This window comes from Bos taurus, chromosome 4 (genome assembly GCF_002263795.3).
Source record: "Bos taurus isolate L1 Dominette 01449 registration number 42190680 breed Hereford chromosome 4, ARS-UCD2.0, whole genome shotgun sequence".
Taxonomy (NCBI): Eukaryota; Metazoa; Chordata; class Mammalia; order Artiodactyla; family Bovidae; genus Bos; species Bos taurus.
In genome coordinates, this window is record NC_037331.1 from 44,052,793 (window position 1) to 44,068,213 (window position 15,421).

At 39.5% G+C, this 15,421-nt stretch overlaps 2 protein-coding genes across 4 annotated transcripts in view; one reads left to right on the forward strand and one right to left on the reverse strand.

The window, feature by feature from the left end:
- CCDC146 (coiled-coil domain containing 146) overlaps positions 1–5,154 on the reverse strand; it is a 141,502-nt gene extending 136,348 nt beyond the window's left edge. The window contains exon 1 of the mRNA XM_005205333.5: positions 4,841–5,154. The gene's annotated coding sequence lies outside the window, so the exon portion shown is untranslated. The remainder of the gene's footprint in view (positions 1–4,840) is intronic.
- A 94-nt stretch (positions 5,155–5,248) lies between these two features.
- The window catches only part of FAM185A (family with sequence similarity 185 member A), a 91,225-nt gene continuing 81,052 nt past the window's right edge, over positions 5,249–15,421 (forward strand). For all 3 annotated transcript variants that reach the window (XM_024991321.2, XM_024991320.2, XM_024991323.2), the window contains exons 1-2: positions 5,249–5,940; positions 11,235–11,344. In XM_024991321.2, the coding sequence (XP_024847089.1) occupies positions 5,511–5,940; positions 11,235–11,344 (540 nt within the window). In that variant the 5' untranslated portion in view covers positions 5,249–5,510. The remainder of the gene's footprint in view (positions 5,941–11,234; positions 11,345–15,421) is intronic.

A 15,421-nucleotide genomic window follows, 5' to 3' on the forward strand; every position in this document is an offset into this window, starting at 1 on the left:
TTTGAATTATAGTTTCGTCTGAATATATGTCCAGGAGTGGGATTGCTGGATCATATGGATAATTCTTTTCTGAGGAACTTCCATAATGTTTTCCACAGGGGCTACACCAATGTACAATCCCACTATCAGTATAGGAGGGTTCCTTTTTCTCCACATCCTCTCGAGCATTTGTTATAATGACCATTCTGACTCGTATGAGGTGGTACCTCATTGTAGTTTTGATTTGCATTTCTCTAATTATTAGTGATGAGCATCTTCTCATGTGCCTATTGGCCATCTATCTGTATTTCTTCTTTGGAGAAATTTCTATTTAGGTCTTCTGCCCAGTTTTGGATTGCATTGTTTATTTTTTGTTGTTGAGTTGTACGAGCTGCTTGTATATTTTGGAAACTAAGCCCCTTGTTTGTTGCATTGTTTGCAAATATTTTGGAAACTAAGCCCTTATTGGTCACATTGTTTACAAATATTTTCTCCTAGCCTGTAGGTGTTCTTTTTGCTTTTGTGACAGCCTGCTGTGGCTGTCCACACATGATTTTTGTGACTGATATCACTCAGAGCATCTTATAAGATGAAGACAGGTGCTGATTTCATGCAAGTATTATCTGTCATTCATAGGGTGTAAGAGTTGTAGAGCTCTGCAACTAATAAAACCTAACTGGCATTTTTAAAATGCTGTAATGAAATTACTTATAATAATACTTATCCTTGTATGTGACCTTACAATTGTGAGTTATTGGATCTTCAAGCACAAATCTTTTAAGTTTCTTATTTCTGTAGCACGAGGCAAGTAAATTTCCCTTTTTTAAAACTTGAGAGAGATCCCTTTCTGAATAGATTCAGTCCACAGAACTTAATGTGAGGACCATTTCCTATCATCCACAAAAAGCCTTGAATCTTCACAACTTTGCAGCCTGAGAGCCTTGGGGGCTGATGATGGGTTAACTCCGGGAAGGACTCTGTAAATCACAGCAGCTGGCCCCTGTGAAGGGGATGGAAGACACAGGGAAGGGATCTCCTGAGCGTGATCAGGACCTGGTGTACTTCAGCCAAATGGAAAGTTTAAAGAGCCCTAGGCGGACCAGGACTCCCAGCTGCAGAGGCCCCACCCTCCCTGCCCCCACACTTGAAAAGACTCGGCCACTCAATGAGAGACTGTCATTCACTTTCCAGAATGTATTGTCCAGTATGGAATGAATTTGTTCCATTAGGCTGTCTGGAGTATGTTAAGTCTTCATCACAGGACGAGGTGTCAAAAATTAATCACTAGGCTAGCTTATGAAACAGCTGCTTAAACCATGGCTTTAACTATCAGAATAGTTAAATATAAAATATCTCAGACAAAATTTCATCATGCTATATTAAATTGTACACTTATTGAATATTAATTATTAAGTAAAATATTCATGGGCATTTAGATGGTAAGAAATCCTCTACCTATTATTTGAGTCAGTCTTAGGAAACAATACATGCTAAGAAATGCATCTAAATTTTTTTTATTATAAATATAATATATATTCATTATTGAAGACACACACAAAAAAAGATAAAGTAATTTGTCTTACTTACCATTGTTATCAAGCTGTGTTTCTCTATAATTGTTTATGACATATATTTTAAATATATAGTTTTATGTTAAAATTCCTGTTATTTTTATTATAGAGCTGAGATCATACACTGTACATACAATTTGATATTTTACTCATGTCACTTAACATTATTGTGAGATAACAGAACAATATATATCCATTGGTCTCAGCCCTTGGCTCCCAACAAAGGGCTCCTGAACTCTTGTAATTTCCTGGGTGATAGGAGTGTCTTCTGTTTATTTATTTATTTTTTCATTTTTTTCCCCATTCTTTTCTTTTTTTTAAATTTAATTTTATTTTTTAACTTTACAATATTGTATTGGTTTTGCCATATATTGAAATGAATCCGCCACAGGTATACATGTGTTCCCCATCCTGAACCCTCCTCCCTCCTCCCTCCCCATACCATCCCTCTGGGTCGTCCCAGTGCACCAGCCCCAAGCATCCAGTATCGTGCATGGAACCTGGACTGGCGACTCGTTTCATATATGATATTATACATATTTCAATGCCATTCTCCCAAATCATAGGAGTGTCTTTTATTTTAATGAAAGTGCCTTTGGGTAGACTCCTGGATGGGGTCTGGTCACCAGAAAAAACAAGACATGATTTGAAGCTTGGAATCTACAGCTCTGCCCCCAAGTTTCTTGAGAAGGAAGGACTGAAAATGGAGTTGATAAGGCTACGTAATGCAGCTTCCATAAAAATCAGACTATATGCAGTTTGGAGAGCTTCCAGATTGGTAAACACATCCGCACCAGGAGAGGAACACATCCTGACTCCAGGGGGATAGAGGCTCCTGCAGTCCAGACCCTCCCAGGCCTCATGCTCTGTTTCTTCATCTGACTATTCATCTGTATCCTTTACTAATCCTTTAGTAAAGTGGTAAATTCAAGTATTTTCCCAATTTCTGTGAGCCACGCTAGCAAATTAATTGAATCTAAGGAGGGGCTTGTGGGAATCTCCAATTTCTAGCCAAATGGGATAGAAGTTGTGGGTAACCTGAGGACCTCCTACTTGTGATCGGCATCTGAGGTGGGTGGGAGCAGTTTTGTGGAATTGAACCCCTAACCTATGGGATCTAACCTTAGTGTCAGAATTGAGTTGAACTGTAGGACATCCAGCTGGTGTCACAGAAATTGCTTTTTGTTGAGGGGAAAACCTCTAAACATTGGATGACTGGAAGTGTCAAAGGGAAGTTTTATGTGAGTGTGGTAGTTGTGGGTGTAGTTCTTCCATACAAAGAAGGAGAATTATAGGTTTTTCTTTATGTTGTAGAAGATTTCACATATAATTGAACAGTCTTCAAAATATAATTTTTAAGTTATTGCATAATATTTCAGATGTTCACAAATTATGTAACACCCTCCTATTTTTGGACATTTAGGTTGCTTCAGTTCTTTATTATCATAAGTAATCCTGTAAAAAAATTCCTTGAATGTAAGTTTTTGTGAATATCCCTAATTTTATGTTTACATTAAGTTCCAAAAAGTACAATTTCTAGGTTGTGGATACACACATTTTGAAGGTGCTTTATGCATATTGCTAAACTGAACTCTGAAGGTTTTAAGAACATACTCCTACCAGCACTGCATGTTCATGACTGCAGGAATGGCTTTTAAAAAACTGACTGTGCAAAAATATTTTACAAGTAAACTCTAAATATGGAGGGAAGTTATATACGACTTTCTATTCATTTCGTAAATAATTTTTTTTCTCCAAAGGTGTCAGGAAGATAGAAGGACCTTTTAGTAGAGTGGTGAGAGGGTCAGACCTTCTAATTGTTTCTTAATCTTTCAAAACTTGTTTCTTCATCAATAATGTAAGCATAATAATACTTGCCCTGCTAAACACAGAGTGTTTTGTGAGGATACCATGACATGATACATGTGAACATGCTCTGAAAACTATAATCTCATAAAGGTGGAAGGTGTACTTTTGCTGGTTATTATTGATATGTGGACAAACTTGCTACATGACATCAGACTTATAAAAGTATCACTAACTTTTTAATATCTTATGTTAACCTTAATGTACATAATCTCCATCTTAAAGCTCAGATGATCCAAAAAGTAACGGTTTTGGTCAGTTTTATTTCATTTATTTGAAATAGTAAATATGGATGTGAGAGTTGGACTGTGAAGAAAGCCAAGCGCCGAAGAATTGATGCTTTTGAACTGTGGTGTTGGAGAAGACTCTTGAGAGTCCCTTGGACTGCAAGGAGGTCCAACCAGTCCATCCTAAAGGAGATCAGTCCTGGGTATTCATTGGAAGGAGTGATGTTGAAGCTGAAGCTACAATATTTTGGCCACCTAATGCAAAGAACTGACTCATTTGAAAAGACCCCGACGCTGGAAAAGATAGAAGGCAGGAGGGGAAGGGGATGACAGAGGATGAGATGGTTGGATGGCATCACCGACTCAATGGACTTGAGTTTGAGTAAATTCTGGGAGTTGGTGATGGACAGGGAGGCGTGGTGTGCTGCAGTCCATGGGGTCGCAAGGAATCAGAAACAACTGAGCAACTGAACTGAACAACTAAGTTGAGTGCATTCTCAAGATGCTTAAACCAATGCCTTTCCCAAAGTTATTCCTGTGGGATTTTATTAAAAAGACAGTTTGAAGATCAGTTTGAATAATTTTGACGAAATGAAACACAAAGCCAAGGGCAGAACTAATATGCAGTGGGAACTTGATGAACCTAAAAGCTTGCACCTATCATGAGTGAGCCTTTATAAGGAGGGAGATGGACTAGGACAGAAAGGAGGAAAGGATAACTTAAGAAAAACACTGAATTTTTAAACAGGTAATGGCTTGCAAAGAACTCTGTGACTTGGGCCCCTGAGGACTTCAGCTCAGTTCATTAGGATTTTTAGATATAAAATAAAAATAGTATAAACTGCAGCTTGACAGCCTGAGCACCGGAGTTCACATCCATTATCTAATTTAATCCCTAAAATAAAAAAACCTTTGAGGCACGACAAAGAAGGTATTATTGACCTAATTTTAAGAGCAAGCAGTTAAAACTCAGATACATTCAATGACTGGCCTGAGGTCATTTAGAGTCTGAAAGGAGACAGGACGCTTATGTTATTACTACATTTGCTCTCGAAGAGGGAGTTTCCTTTGAGATCACTAATGAGTCATTAACCTCTTGCAGAGGTATTCTCCATCCCAGGGTAACCCGCACTAATTTAATGCCGCTTGGAGCTAACCACTCACTGAGGGTACTCCTATTTTAAATCACGTTCTCACCTTTAAAAGGGCAGTTTCTTAGCTCTTCTCTTCGTCCTGATTCTTATTTAGGCTCCTAATTTTTCTCAGTGTATCTTCCTCCGTCTCACTCCAAAGCTCCACCCTCTTCGGAGAAGTCGCGTCCTCGGTATCCAAGGAAACCAAGCAGTCTGGCCCATCTTTTGCTTTCCTCGCTTTCCATTGGCCAGTGGGTTCCTGTGTAGATTTTTTTTTTTCTCCCCCGTCCCTCCAATGGCTAATGGGCTTGAGGGAAAAGCGCAGGCCTTCCGAGTTCCGTCCAACACCTGCCCGAACTACCCTTAGCATCCTGCGCATTGCCTTCTGGGAAATGTAGTTTCTTAGTTGCCCGAGCCCTTCAACATCTGGCCACCATTGGAACTACCTATCCCACCGGCCTTTGCGAAAGGGGCGGGAGTAGGCGAGGGGCTCCGGTCAGGATGGATACTTAGAACTGGATGGATACTTAGAACTTTAAAATTCCAATTTGCCGCCCAGACCCGTGTAGCTGACGTTTACACTGCTAAACGAAGTGAGCGGTCTTGCTGTTGCTTCAGCCAACCCTCTTATCAAGTGTCTCCCTTTTGGCTTGGTCAGCACAGCGGCAAGCCGACTGGACGTGGGGAGACTAACCTGAGGCTGAAGTAATCTGGGGGAGAAAGAGGGGCACGCCATGTTCCCCTTCTCGGGATGGGGGCTGGGCTGCCTCCGGCTCTGTCTGCTCAGAGTGTGGGCCGGCGAGGCCACCGGGCGCTGGGCCTGTGGGACATGTCAGTCCCGGCTGTACGGCTCAGGTGGGTCCCAGCCCGAGGTCTCTAGGTCTGACCCTGTGCGCGGGACTCTGAAGGAGTGGGCGCTGCTGGTGAGCCCTTTCGGCCGGCTGCGGGCGCGGCTCCCATGCCACCTGACCGTGAGGCCCCTGGATCCCCTCACCTACCCAGACGGCGACCGCGTGCTGGTCACAGTGAGCGGAGTGGAGGGCGGGGCGCGGGCCCTGGCCGGCCTGCAGGTGAACTACGACGAGGCGCAGAAGGAGGTGACCATCGTGGCTGATGTCATCGACCACCAGGCGTCCGTGGAAGTGAACGCGCCCCTGAAGTTTGGCAAGTGACTGTAAAACGGGTTTGGGTCCTGGGCACACCGTGTGAACTTCTGAAATTAAGCCGACGTGCATTTTTAATTTGTCCCTTTGGATGAGACTTTTCAGCGTAATTTACTCTTGACCCCTTCAGAAGCTATGTCTCTCTCTCTCTTTTTTTTTTTTTTTTTTCTGTTCTACTTTGGGTTTCTGAGTAGCAGTTAGGAATTACGTTTTCAGTTATAGCAATTTTATAAATCTAGTAGAAACGTGATTTGGAATAACCTAAGCCACATAACATTTTTTTGTCCTATCCTCCTTTGACACTTTCTTCCTATTTGTGTTACTGCACTTTGTCCATAACAAACTGTTTTATTTTTCAGGGTTAAGGTATCTTGGTAATGCATTCAGTGGCATGGCAGGCCGTCCGCATTTCCACTTGCTCATGGCCTGGGGTCTGTTCCCGAAACAGCCATGCCTACAGTATGTTCCATCTAATCTGGACCAAGTGTTTGGTTTCTAATAGGCACCCGGCTTCTTACTGAAAACATCAGCATTCGTTTTGGCCTAACTAAATTTTCTGTGAGTTGCAGGCTTTGAAGAAAAACACATAGTTAGATTGCCCCAGAAAGGTCAATTGATAATGGCTGCCAGATATGTTTTCTAGGTGTTTTGAGTTCCATGTTATTTCTCACATGGAAGCCACAGTTTCCGTGACACTTCTCTAGGAAAGTCTTCCCAGGTTCTCTGCCTTCCTAGGACTGAAGCAAGATACTTTTAATGATCATAATAGCAGATAACACTTCTAAGATAATCTTTTCTAATTACAATTGCACTATATTATAGACACCGTTTTTGTCACCATTTTCGATAAGAGAATTGAAATACAACAAGTTTGATGACCCCCCTAGTGGTAAAGAACCCACCTGTCAATGCAGGAAACTACAGACAGTGATTCAGTCTCCTGGGTGGGGAAGATCCCCTGGAGGAGGGCATGGCGACCCACTCCAGTACTCTTGGCTGGAGAATCCCATGGACAGAAGAGCCTGGTGGGCTACCATCCACAGTGTGGCAAAGAATTGGACATGACTGAAGCAACACAGCACAGCACAAGTTTTATATACTGAGTATTTATTATGGGTGAACAAGTAGAGGAGATCCATGCCCTCATGAAACTTAATTTCTAGTGGGATAGATAAAAAAATATGCCTGTTGTCTCTCAGATATAAGGTGGTGGAGCTGAGATTTGAACTGACTGAAGTCTGCTGAAAAACTATGCTTTATTGCTTCTCAACTTTTTTTTTTTTTTTTAACTAACCTAGATGAGTAAGAGACCCTGATCTCAAAATATAAAAGTCTACGGTGGGGAGGAAGATTTGCTAACACATTAGATAGTACAAAATAAACTGAATATTGAAATAGAGAAAAGCAAAATTTTATGGCAGCTCAGATAAAAATGAACTACCCAAACTTCATTATTTGTTGATTCCTCTTTTTAGAGCCAGAATCCCATTTCCAGTTTTACTGTTTCCATGTGTGTATTCCACAGGCCCCTCAAATCAACATAGTTCAGTTTTCTTCATACTCAACTAGTGTTCCTCCAGTTTGTCTATAACTGTTTCAGTGAAAGAGTGAGAATAGCATTCAATTCAGTCAGTTCAGTCGCTCAGTCGTGTCTGACTCTTTGCGACCGCATGAATAGCAGCATGCGAGGCCTCCCTGTCCATCACCAACTCCCGGAGTTTACTCAAACTCATATCCATCGAGTCGGTGATGCCATCCAGCCATCTCATCCTCTGTCATCCCCTTCTCCTCCTGCCTCCAATCCCTCCTAGCATCAGAGTCTTTTCCAGTGAGTCAACTCTTCACATGAGGTGTCCAAAGTATTGGAGTTTCGGCTTTAGCATCAGTCCTTCCAATGAACACCCAGGACTGATCTCCTTTAGGATGGACTAGTTAGACCTCCTTGCAGTCCAAGGGACTCTCAAGAGTCTTCTCCAACACCACAGTTCAAAAGTTCAATTCTTCGGTGCTCAGCTTTCTTCACAGTCCAACTCTCACATCCATACATGACTACTGGAAAAACCACAGCCTTGACTAGACGGACCTTTGTTGGCAAAGTAATGTCTCTGCTTTTGAATATGCTATCTAGGTTGGTCATAACTTTCTTCCAAGGAGTAAGCGTCTTTTAATTTTATGGCTGCAATCACCATCTGCAGTGATTTTGGAGCCCCCAAAAATAAAGTCAGCCACTGTTTCCATTGTTTCCCCATCTATTTGCCGTGAAGTGATGGGACCAGATGCCATGATCTTAGTTTTCTGAATGTTGAGCTTTACCCAACTTTTTCACTCTCCTCTTTCACTTTCATCAAGAGGCTCTTTAGTTCTTCTTCACTTTCTGCCCTAAGGGTGGTGTCGTCTGCATATCCGAGGTTATTGATATTTCTCCTGGCAATCTTGATTCCAGCTTGTGCTTCTTCCAGCCCAGCGTTTCTCATGATGTACTCTGCATATAAGTTAAATAAGCAGGGTGACAATATACAGCCTTGACGTACTCCTTTTCCTATTTGGAACCAGTCTGTTGTTCCATGTCCAGTTCTAACTGTTGCTTCCTGACCTGCATATAGGTTTCTCAAGAGGTAGGTCAGGTGGTCTGGTATTCCTATCTCTTTCAGAATTTTCCACAGTTTATTGTGATCCACACAGTCAAAGGCTTTGGCATAGTCAATAAAGCAGAAATAGATGTTTTTCTGGAACTCTCTTGTTTTTTCGATGATCCAGTGGATGTTGGGCAATTTGATATCTGGTTCTTCTGCCTTTTCTAAAACCAGCTTGAGTATCTGGAAGTTCATGGTTCACGTATTGCTGAAGCCTGGCTTGGAGAATGTTGAGCATTACTTTACTAGCGTGTGAGATGAGTGCAATTGTGCAGTAGTTTGAGCATTCTTTGGCATTGCCCTTCTTTGGGGTTGGAATGAAAACTGACCTTTTCCAGTCCTGTGGCCACTGCTGAGTTTTCCAAATTTGCTGGCATATTGAGTGCAACACTTTTACAGCATCATCTTTCAGGATTTGGAATAGCTCAACTGGAATTCCATCACCTCCACTAGCTTTGTTTGTAGTGATGCTTTCTAAGGCCCACTTGACTTCACCTTCCAGGATGTCTGGCTCTAGGTGAGTGATCACACCATTGTGATTATCTGGGTCTTGAAGCTGTTTTTTGTACAGTTCTTCTGTGTATTCTTGCCACCTCTTCTTAATATCTTCTACTTCTGTTAGGTCCATACCATTTCTGTCTTTTATCGAGCCCATCTTTGCATGAAATGTTCCCTTGGTATCTCTGATTTTCCTGAAGAGATCTCTAGTCTTTCCCATTCTGTTGTTTTCTCCTGTCTTTGCATTGATCGCTGAGGAAGGCTTTCTTATCTCTCCTTGCTATTCTTTGGAACTCTGCATTCAGATGGGAATATCTTTCCTTTTCTCCTTTGCTTTTCGCTTCTCTTCTTTTCACAGCTATTTGTAAGGCCTCCCAGACAGCCATTTTGCTTTTTTGCATTTCTTTTCCATGGGGATGGTCTTGATCCCTGTCTCCTGTACAATGTCACGAACCTCCGTCCATAGTTCATCAGGCACTCTGTCAGATCTAGTCCCTTAAATCTATTTCTCACTTCCACCACTACTCAATATCTATCCTTAACTCCTCTACCCACCTGTTGAGGGTAGAGTATATTTAGAATCTGTTTTCTTCTCTCCGTTCCTATCTAAACTGCCTGAGATCAAGCCTTATGTTATAACACTACTTAATGGCTAAAACTGTGCCAGTTACATTTGCATCCATGTAAATATGGGGTAAAATTGCCTTTTATGTTTTTTATATTAATCCAAATCAAAATATTGCCTTTATAGAGACTGCCATATACACAACTGTAGAAACTGATCTTTATACCATAACTACTAGCATTGTAGTGTTAGGCCCCAGTACTTTGTGTTTGGAGCAACATTACTTCGCTGGTCTGGTTTAAGGGAAATCATCAATATTTGAATTGGGTATTAAGTACTGGTGTTTTAAATTTTTATACAGAGACATCTAAGTTTGCATATTAAGTTGAGTTTAAGGTTAAAGTTGGGCTTCCCAGGTAGTGCAGTGGTAAAGAATCTCCCTGCCAGTGCAGGAGATGTAAGAGACTTGGGTTTAATCCCTGGGTGGAGAAGATCCCCAGGAGTTGGAAATGGCGGCCCACTCCAATATTCCCGTCTGGAGATTTCCATAGACAGAGAACCTGGTGGCCTGCACTACGTGGGATTGCAAAGAGTCAGAAACGACCCAGTATGTACGCTACAATTTTCTATTTATTGTGGCGTTTCCTCACTGTGTGTGGGTTTGTACAGGTGGCCTTGTCAAGGTTCCTGGTTTAGGGCGAAGCTTGCGTCGGTGTTCCTGGTGGGTGGAGCTGTATTTTTCTTCTCTCTCCTTTCGAAGAGTTGGGTTGCTTTTCCTGGGTTGCCTGAATGTCCTCTGCCGCATTCAGAAGTTGTTTTTTGTGGAATTTATCAGCGTTTAAATGTTCTTTTGATGAATTGGTGGGGGAGAAAGTGTTCTCCCCGTCCTACTCCTCCGCCATCTTGGCTCCTTCCCCCACTACAATTTTCTAAACTTTTTTCAGGTATATTACTGTTATCCACAATTTTGAGGTTTTAATATTATTCAGTACTAAATTTTTCAGAGTTGTTCTACTCTTTATTACTTCAGATTACCTTGTGATATAGCTGCATAATAATATGAAAGGGTTAGAGGTAGGATTTGAAAACCTTAGTCATGATCATGTACACTGATAAATTTCTCCTACGGTATGCTTTAAATTTGAGGGAGGTTTGAAAACAAATCTTTGCGCTTTAAAAGAGAATAATCTAACTGACTTATCCAGTTCACCATAATGATGTTAAGTTGCTGTATTCTTACTCAGATTTGTGTCTGTATTTTCTCAGTGGGAAAGAGGCTTCTATAATCTTTCCCAGGTGTGCCTATAAGAATCTGGAATCTTTGACCTCCTTTGTTTACCTCCTATGTTACTTCCTTTCTTTAGATGATAGAGGCCAGCAGAAATAACTGCTTTTTAAAAACTGGTAGAAAAAGGCTTTACATCTGGTCCTGCTGTGGTGGAGGTCCCTTAGCTTTAGAGGGAGATTACTAACAACTATGTTCTTTCCAGAATTCTGTAACGTTATGAACATGACTGAGGAACTGAATTTCTGCGGGATACTTAAATGCTTTGGAGCCATTAGCCATAGTAACTTGGTTTTTCTTTTTTTCATTTGTAGATTTGAATATCCAGTCATCAGGGTCTGGCTGTGTAAAGGTCCAAAATATTGAGTGTGATAATTGCAAAATTGAAACTGAGCAGGGGACTAGTATCTTACAGTCTGTTAAGGTATATTTATTTTTCTAATTTTGTTTTAATATTATTTTTTAAAACACTTTAAACTGTGAACCATGGTATCTAATGAAGGCTGTTATTCTGAACATCATTTACTGAAAATATTGAGTATCATTTATTCATCACTCAGAAATTCCTTGTAAAACTCTTGTTTTAAAATCAGTTTTGTTATGACACTGTAGAGGTTGTAGCAACTTTGAAGGTTTTCATAATATTACATTTAGATTTCATTTCAAAGTGTACAGCAAAACTCATAATACATTCTTAGTATTCTTAGATCTTGCCAAGTTTAAGAAATTAAAGAATGATTTTCTTACATTTATTAAGGAGTAAGGAGAAGTCTTTAAACATTATAAATATGCTTAAAATATTAAGTTAATCAAAATTATAATGTACCAGGTAGCCCATTACTTAAGGATTAAGTAGGTATTTCACTAAACAACAAAAGCTTTATTTTGTGCTGTAACACTTTTATATTTAATTTTCTTAAAATCAAATTTGTCTCAGCTCTAAATGATTTCAAATGCATATTGATAAATTTAGCTTATTCTTACTGGTACTTCTTATATTTGCATATTCAAAACTCAATACTTTTGTGAACTTTGTTAGTATTGCTGAAGAGAAGTCAGTCATCTCTGCTTCATAATTGCAAAACATTTTCACTTTTAGTTTTATAAACACTAATTAGAATGATTAATTGGATGCATTAAATTTTTTTTACAGTATTTGTTTTGTTCCAACCACCTTTGTTTACACACCTGCCTTTGTCATCTGTTCACATGTGATCCTTTTCAATACATTTAGTTGCACAAATATCAAAAAAGATTACATACACTTTTGGAAAAATGAGATGGTTCTGGTTCTTGTTGTAAAAGATTGCACAATGCGGTTTTCATGTTGAATGACTAACTGAATGAAAATACCGTGGCTCCTTTTTGTTCTTATAAACGTATTGTTCATTCATCAATGCTTGAATTTCAGAACACTCATCTAGAATATCGTCCCCTGGAGACTCAGAGTCTTAGATTTTCAATTTCACAATCAAACTTAGAAACAACTATACTGCTGTCTTTGTCTTTGCAATCATCTTTTGACTCATCTGAAAATTCTGAAATATCTATTTTGTCAGTTTTTCTTTTTTCTATCTTTATGTGCATAACATGAAAAAGGATTTCTCAGCTTTGGCACTATTGACATTTTGGGCTATGATAAATTTTTGTTGTCAGGGGCTGACCTATGCACTCTACGGTGTGTAGCAGTATTCCTAGCTTCTATAAACAAAGTGCTAAGAAACAGTCCTCATTTAGGACAATGAAAAATATCTCCACACATTGTCCTCCTCTGGGGGGCAAAATCACCTTTCGTTAAAAAACACCATTCAAAACTTCCCTCGTAGCTCAGTCTGTAAAGAATCCGCCTGCAATGCAGGAGACCCAGGTTCGATTCTTAGGTTGGGAAGATCCCCTGGAGAAGACAATGGCACCCCATTCCAGTATTCTTTCCTGGGAAATCCCATGGACAGATGGGCGGGCTACAGTACATGGGGTTGCAATAGTCGCACATAACTCAGCAACTAAACCACCACCACCAAACACCATCCAAAGCAAGTGTATCATTCTTCTGTTGTCTTATTCTTTTAGTCATTTTCTGTCAGAGTTAGGAATAATTGAAAAATTATATTGAAATAACTACTCAGATAATGAAGTAGCAAAATGTTTTGAGACATATGAAAAATAAGATTACTAAGATCCCATAATGTATTTTAGATTTACAAAGGAGCCCAGTGGACCATTACAGTAATTTTAAGATAGAATAATGCTTATCCGATTTAAAAAATTTGTATATCTTCTATTTATTTTTTTAGGATACCTCTTAAAAAGAATAAAAGTCATGATACATCAGTCCTACAAATAGAATGTGTTAGTTGCTCAGTTGTGTCGTACTCTTTGTGACCCCATGGACTGCAGCCCACCAGGCTCCTCTGTTCATGGAATTCTCCAGGCCAGAATATGGGTTTGGTTGCCATTGCCTTCTCCAGGGGATCTTACCCACCCAGGGATACAACCCAGGTCTGCCTCATTGCAGGCAGATTCTTTACCAACTGAGCCACCAGAGAAGCCCTCAAATAGAATAGTTCAAAAATATTCAAAAATTAAATTTGGGTCCACTAAATTTTAGTGATAGTTAGGAGAATTGAGTTGAGAGAATCATTCTTGAGATCTCAGAATTTAACTGACTTAAGTTCACAAATGGGAACACTTCATAAAATACCTGGTTTAAAGCTTTGAATACGGTATAATATTATTTCTAGTTAGTGATTGCCTTTAATGTAAGTTTCTCTTCCACTCATTTTAAGGATTTGAGATATATTTGATCTATGTAATAAGATGTTTATAGCAATATTAATAGCTACTGGTGGCTCAGTGGTAAAGAATCTGCCTGTTAATGCAGGAGACATGGAAGATATAGATTCCGATCCCTGGGTTGGGAATATCCCCTGGAGGAGGAAATGGCAACCAACTCCAATATTCTTGCCTGGGAAATCTCAAGGACAGAGGAGTCTGGTGGGCTACAGTCCATGGGGTCTCCAAAGAGTCATATACAACTTAGTGACTGAACAACAACAAGCAACAAAACTGTCTACTGAGTTCTTATTATATATCCAGAAACTTAGCTAAGCCTTCATTTATTCCATAAATTGTCTCCTTTTTACCAAGGAAGAAACTGTCAGATACAGAGACCGAGGAACTCATTTAGGTTCCCACAGTTAATACATAGAGCTAAGATTTGAACTTGGGTCTTTCTGCATTCCAAGCTTATGCTGTTTTCACCTTTCTTTATTGTCCAAGCAAAATGTCTAGCAGTAGTACATTTTTTCAGCATAATTAGGGAATAAATAAGTAAACTTTTCAAGCAATAGTCTCTTACCTCATTGAATGCCACACATTTCCATTTTCTTAAATGCAGTAATAATAGTTTATATTATACTGAATAGCTTCTGACTTATTTAAACATTTTAACTTTCATATTAGTTTTGAGCTTTAGACTTCTTTGAAAATAGGATGATTATTTACTTGGAAAGAATATACATGTATATGAAATTTTGCTTACAATTTCATAAGTTTTGCAGACTCTAGAATCTCATGTAAGTTTGGTTAAGAACTCTTGTTGTTCAGCCCTGTCTGACTCTGTGACCCCATGGACTGCAGCATGCCAGGCCTCCCTGTCCTTCAGTTATTTTGGAGATGTTCTTTTTTAAAGCTCATGAATTACTTGTCTGCTTGATAAAGACTGTATTATTAAATACAATTGGACTTCTGACTCATGTTTCTATGGGCATGAAGTAGTCTACCATGCTGTAATATAAATGAACTTTTTAAGAGGGGTTCATTTTGCCCTTTTTACTGAATTTTTTGAATTTCATCCCTGGGCTGTTTTATCTAAAGTTTTACTGTTGTTTTTTTTTTTCCCTCTGAGTAAGCAACCAGAAGGTATATGATTGTTTTGAACTTTTTCCCCTACTTTTTAGATACTTTTCTGTTGTTGCTGGTTGTGATATTGATGGGTTTGCTTTTGCTATCTTTCATTCTCTGATATTTACGTGTTCTTTTTCTCTTTATACTTGTGGTAGAACTGAAGACTTACACAGATATTAAGGTGAAGAAAGGTACTCTGAAAAATAGATCGAACCATCTAATAGCTCACACACAACTATGAAAAATAGATCGAACCATCTAATAGCTCACACACAACTATAGTTTAGTTTTCATTTGTGTCCAAGTTTATTTTTCATTTGCGTGGGTGACTCATTTCTATTCAGTTACTGTAGGTTCCTTTCATCTTCTGGCTCTGTCATCTATTAAAGCCTTATTGTAATATACACTCACCTGATGGAAGGGGCAGAGCACAGAGAAGGCACATCAGTTCTTCTAAAAGCACAAGCCTGGGTATTAAACATAGTATTTCTACGTATATTTTATTGGCAAGAACTTAGAAGCACCTAGGTGGTGCTAGTGGTAAAGGACCTCGCCTTCCAGTGCAGGAGGTGTAAGTTTAATTCTGTTAGTTTAT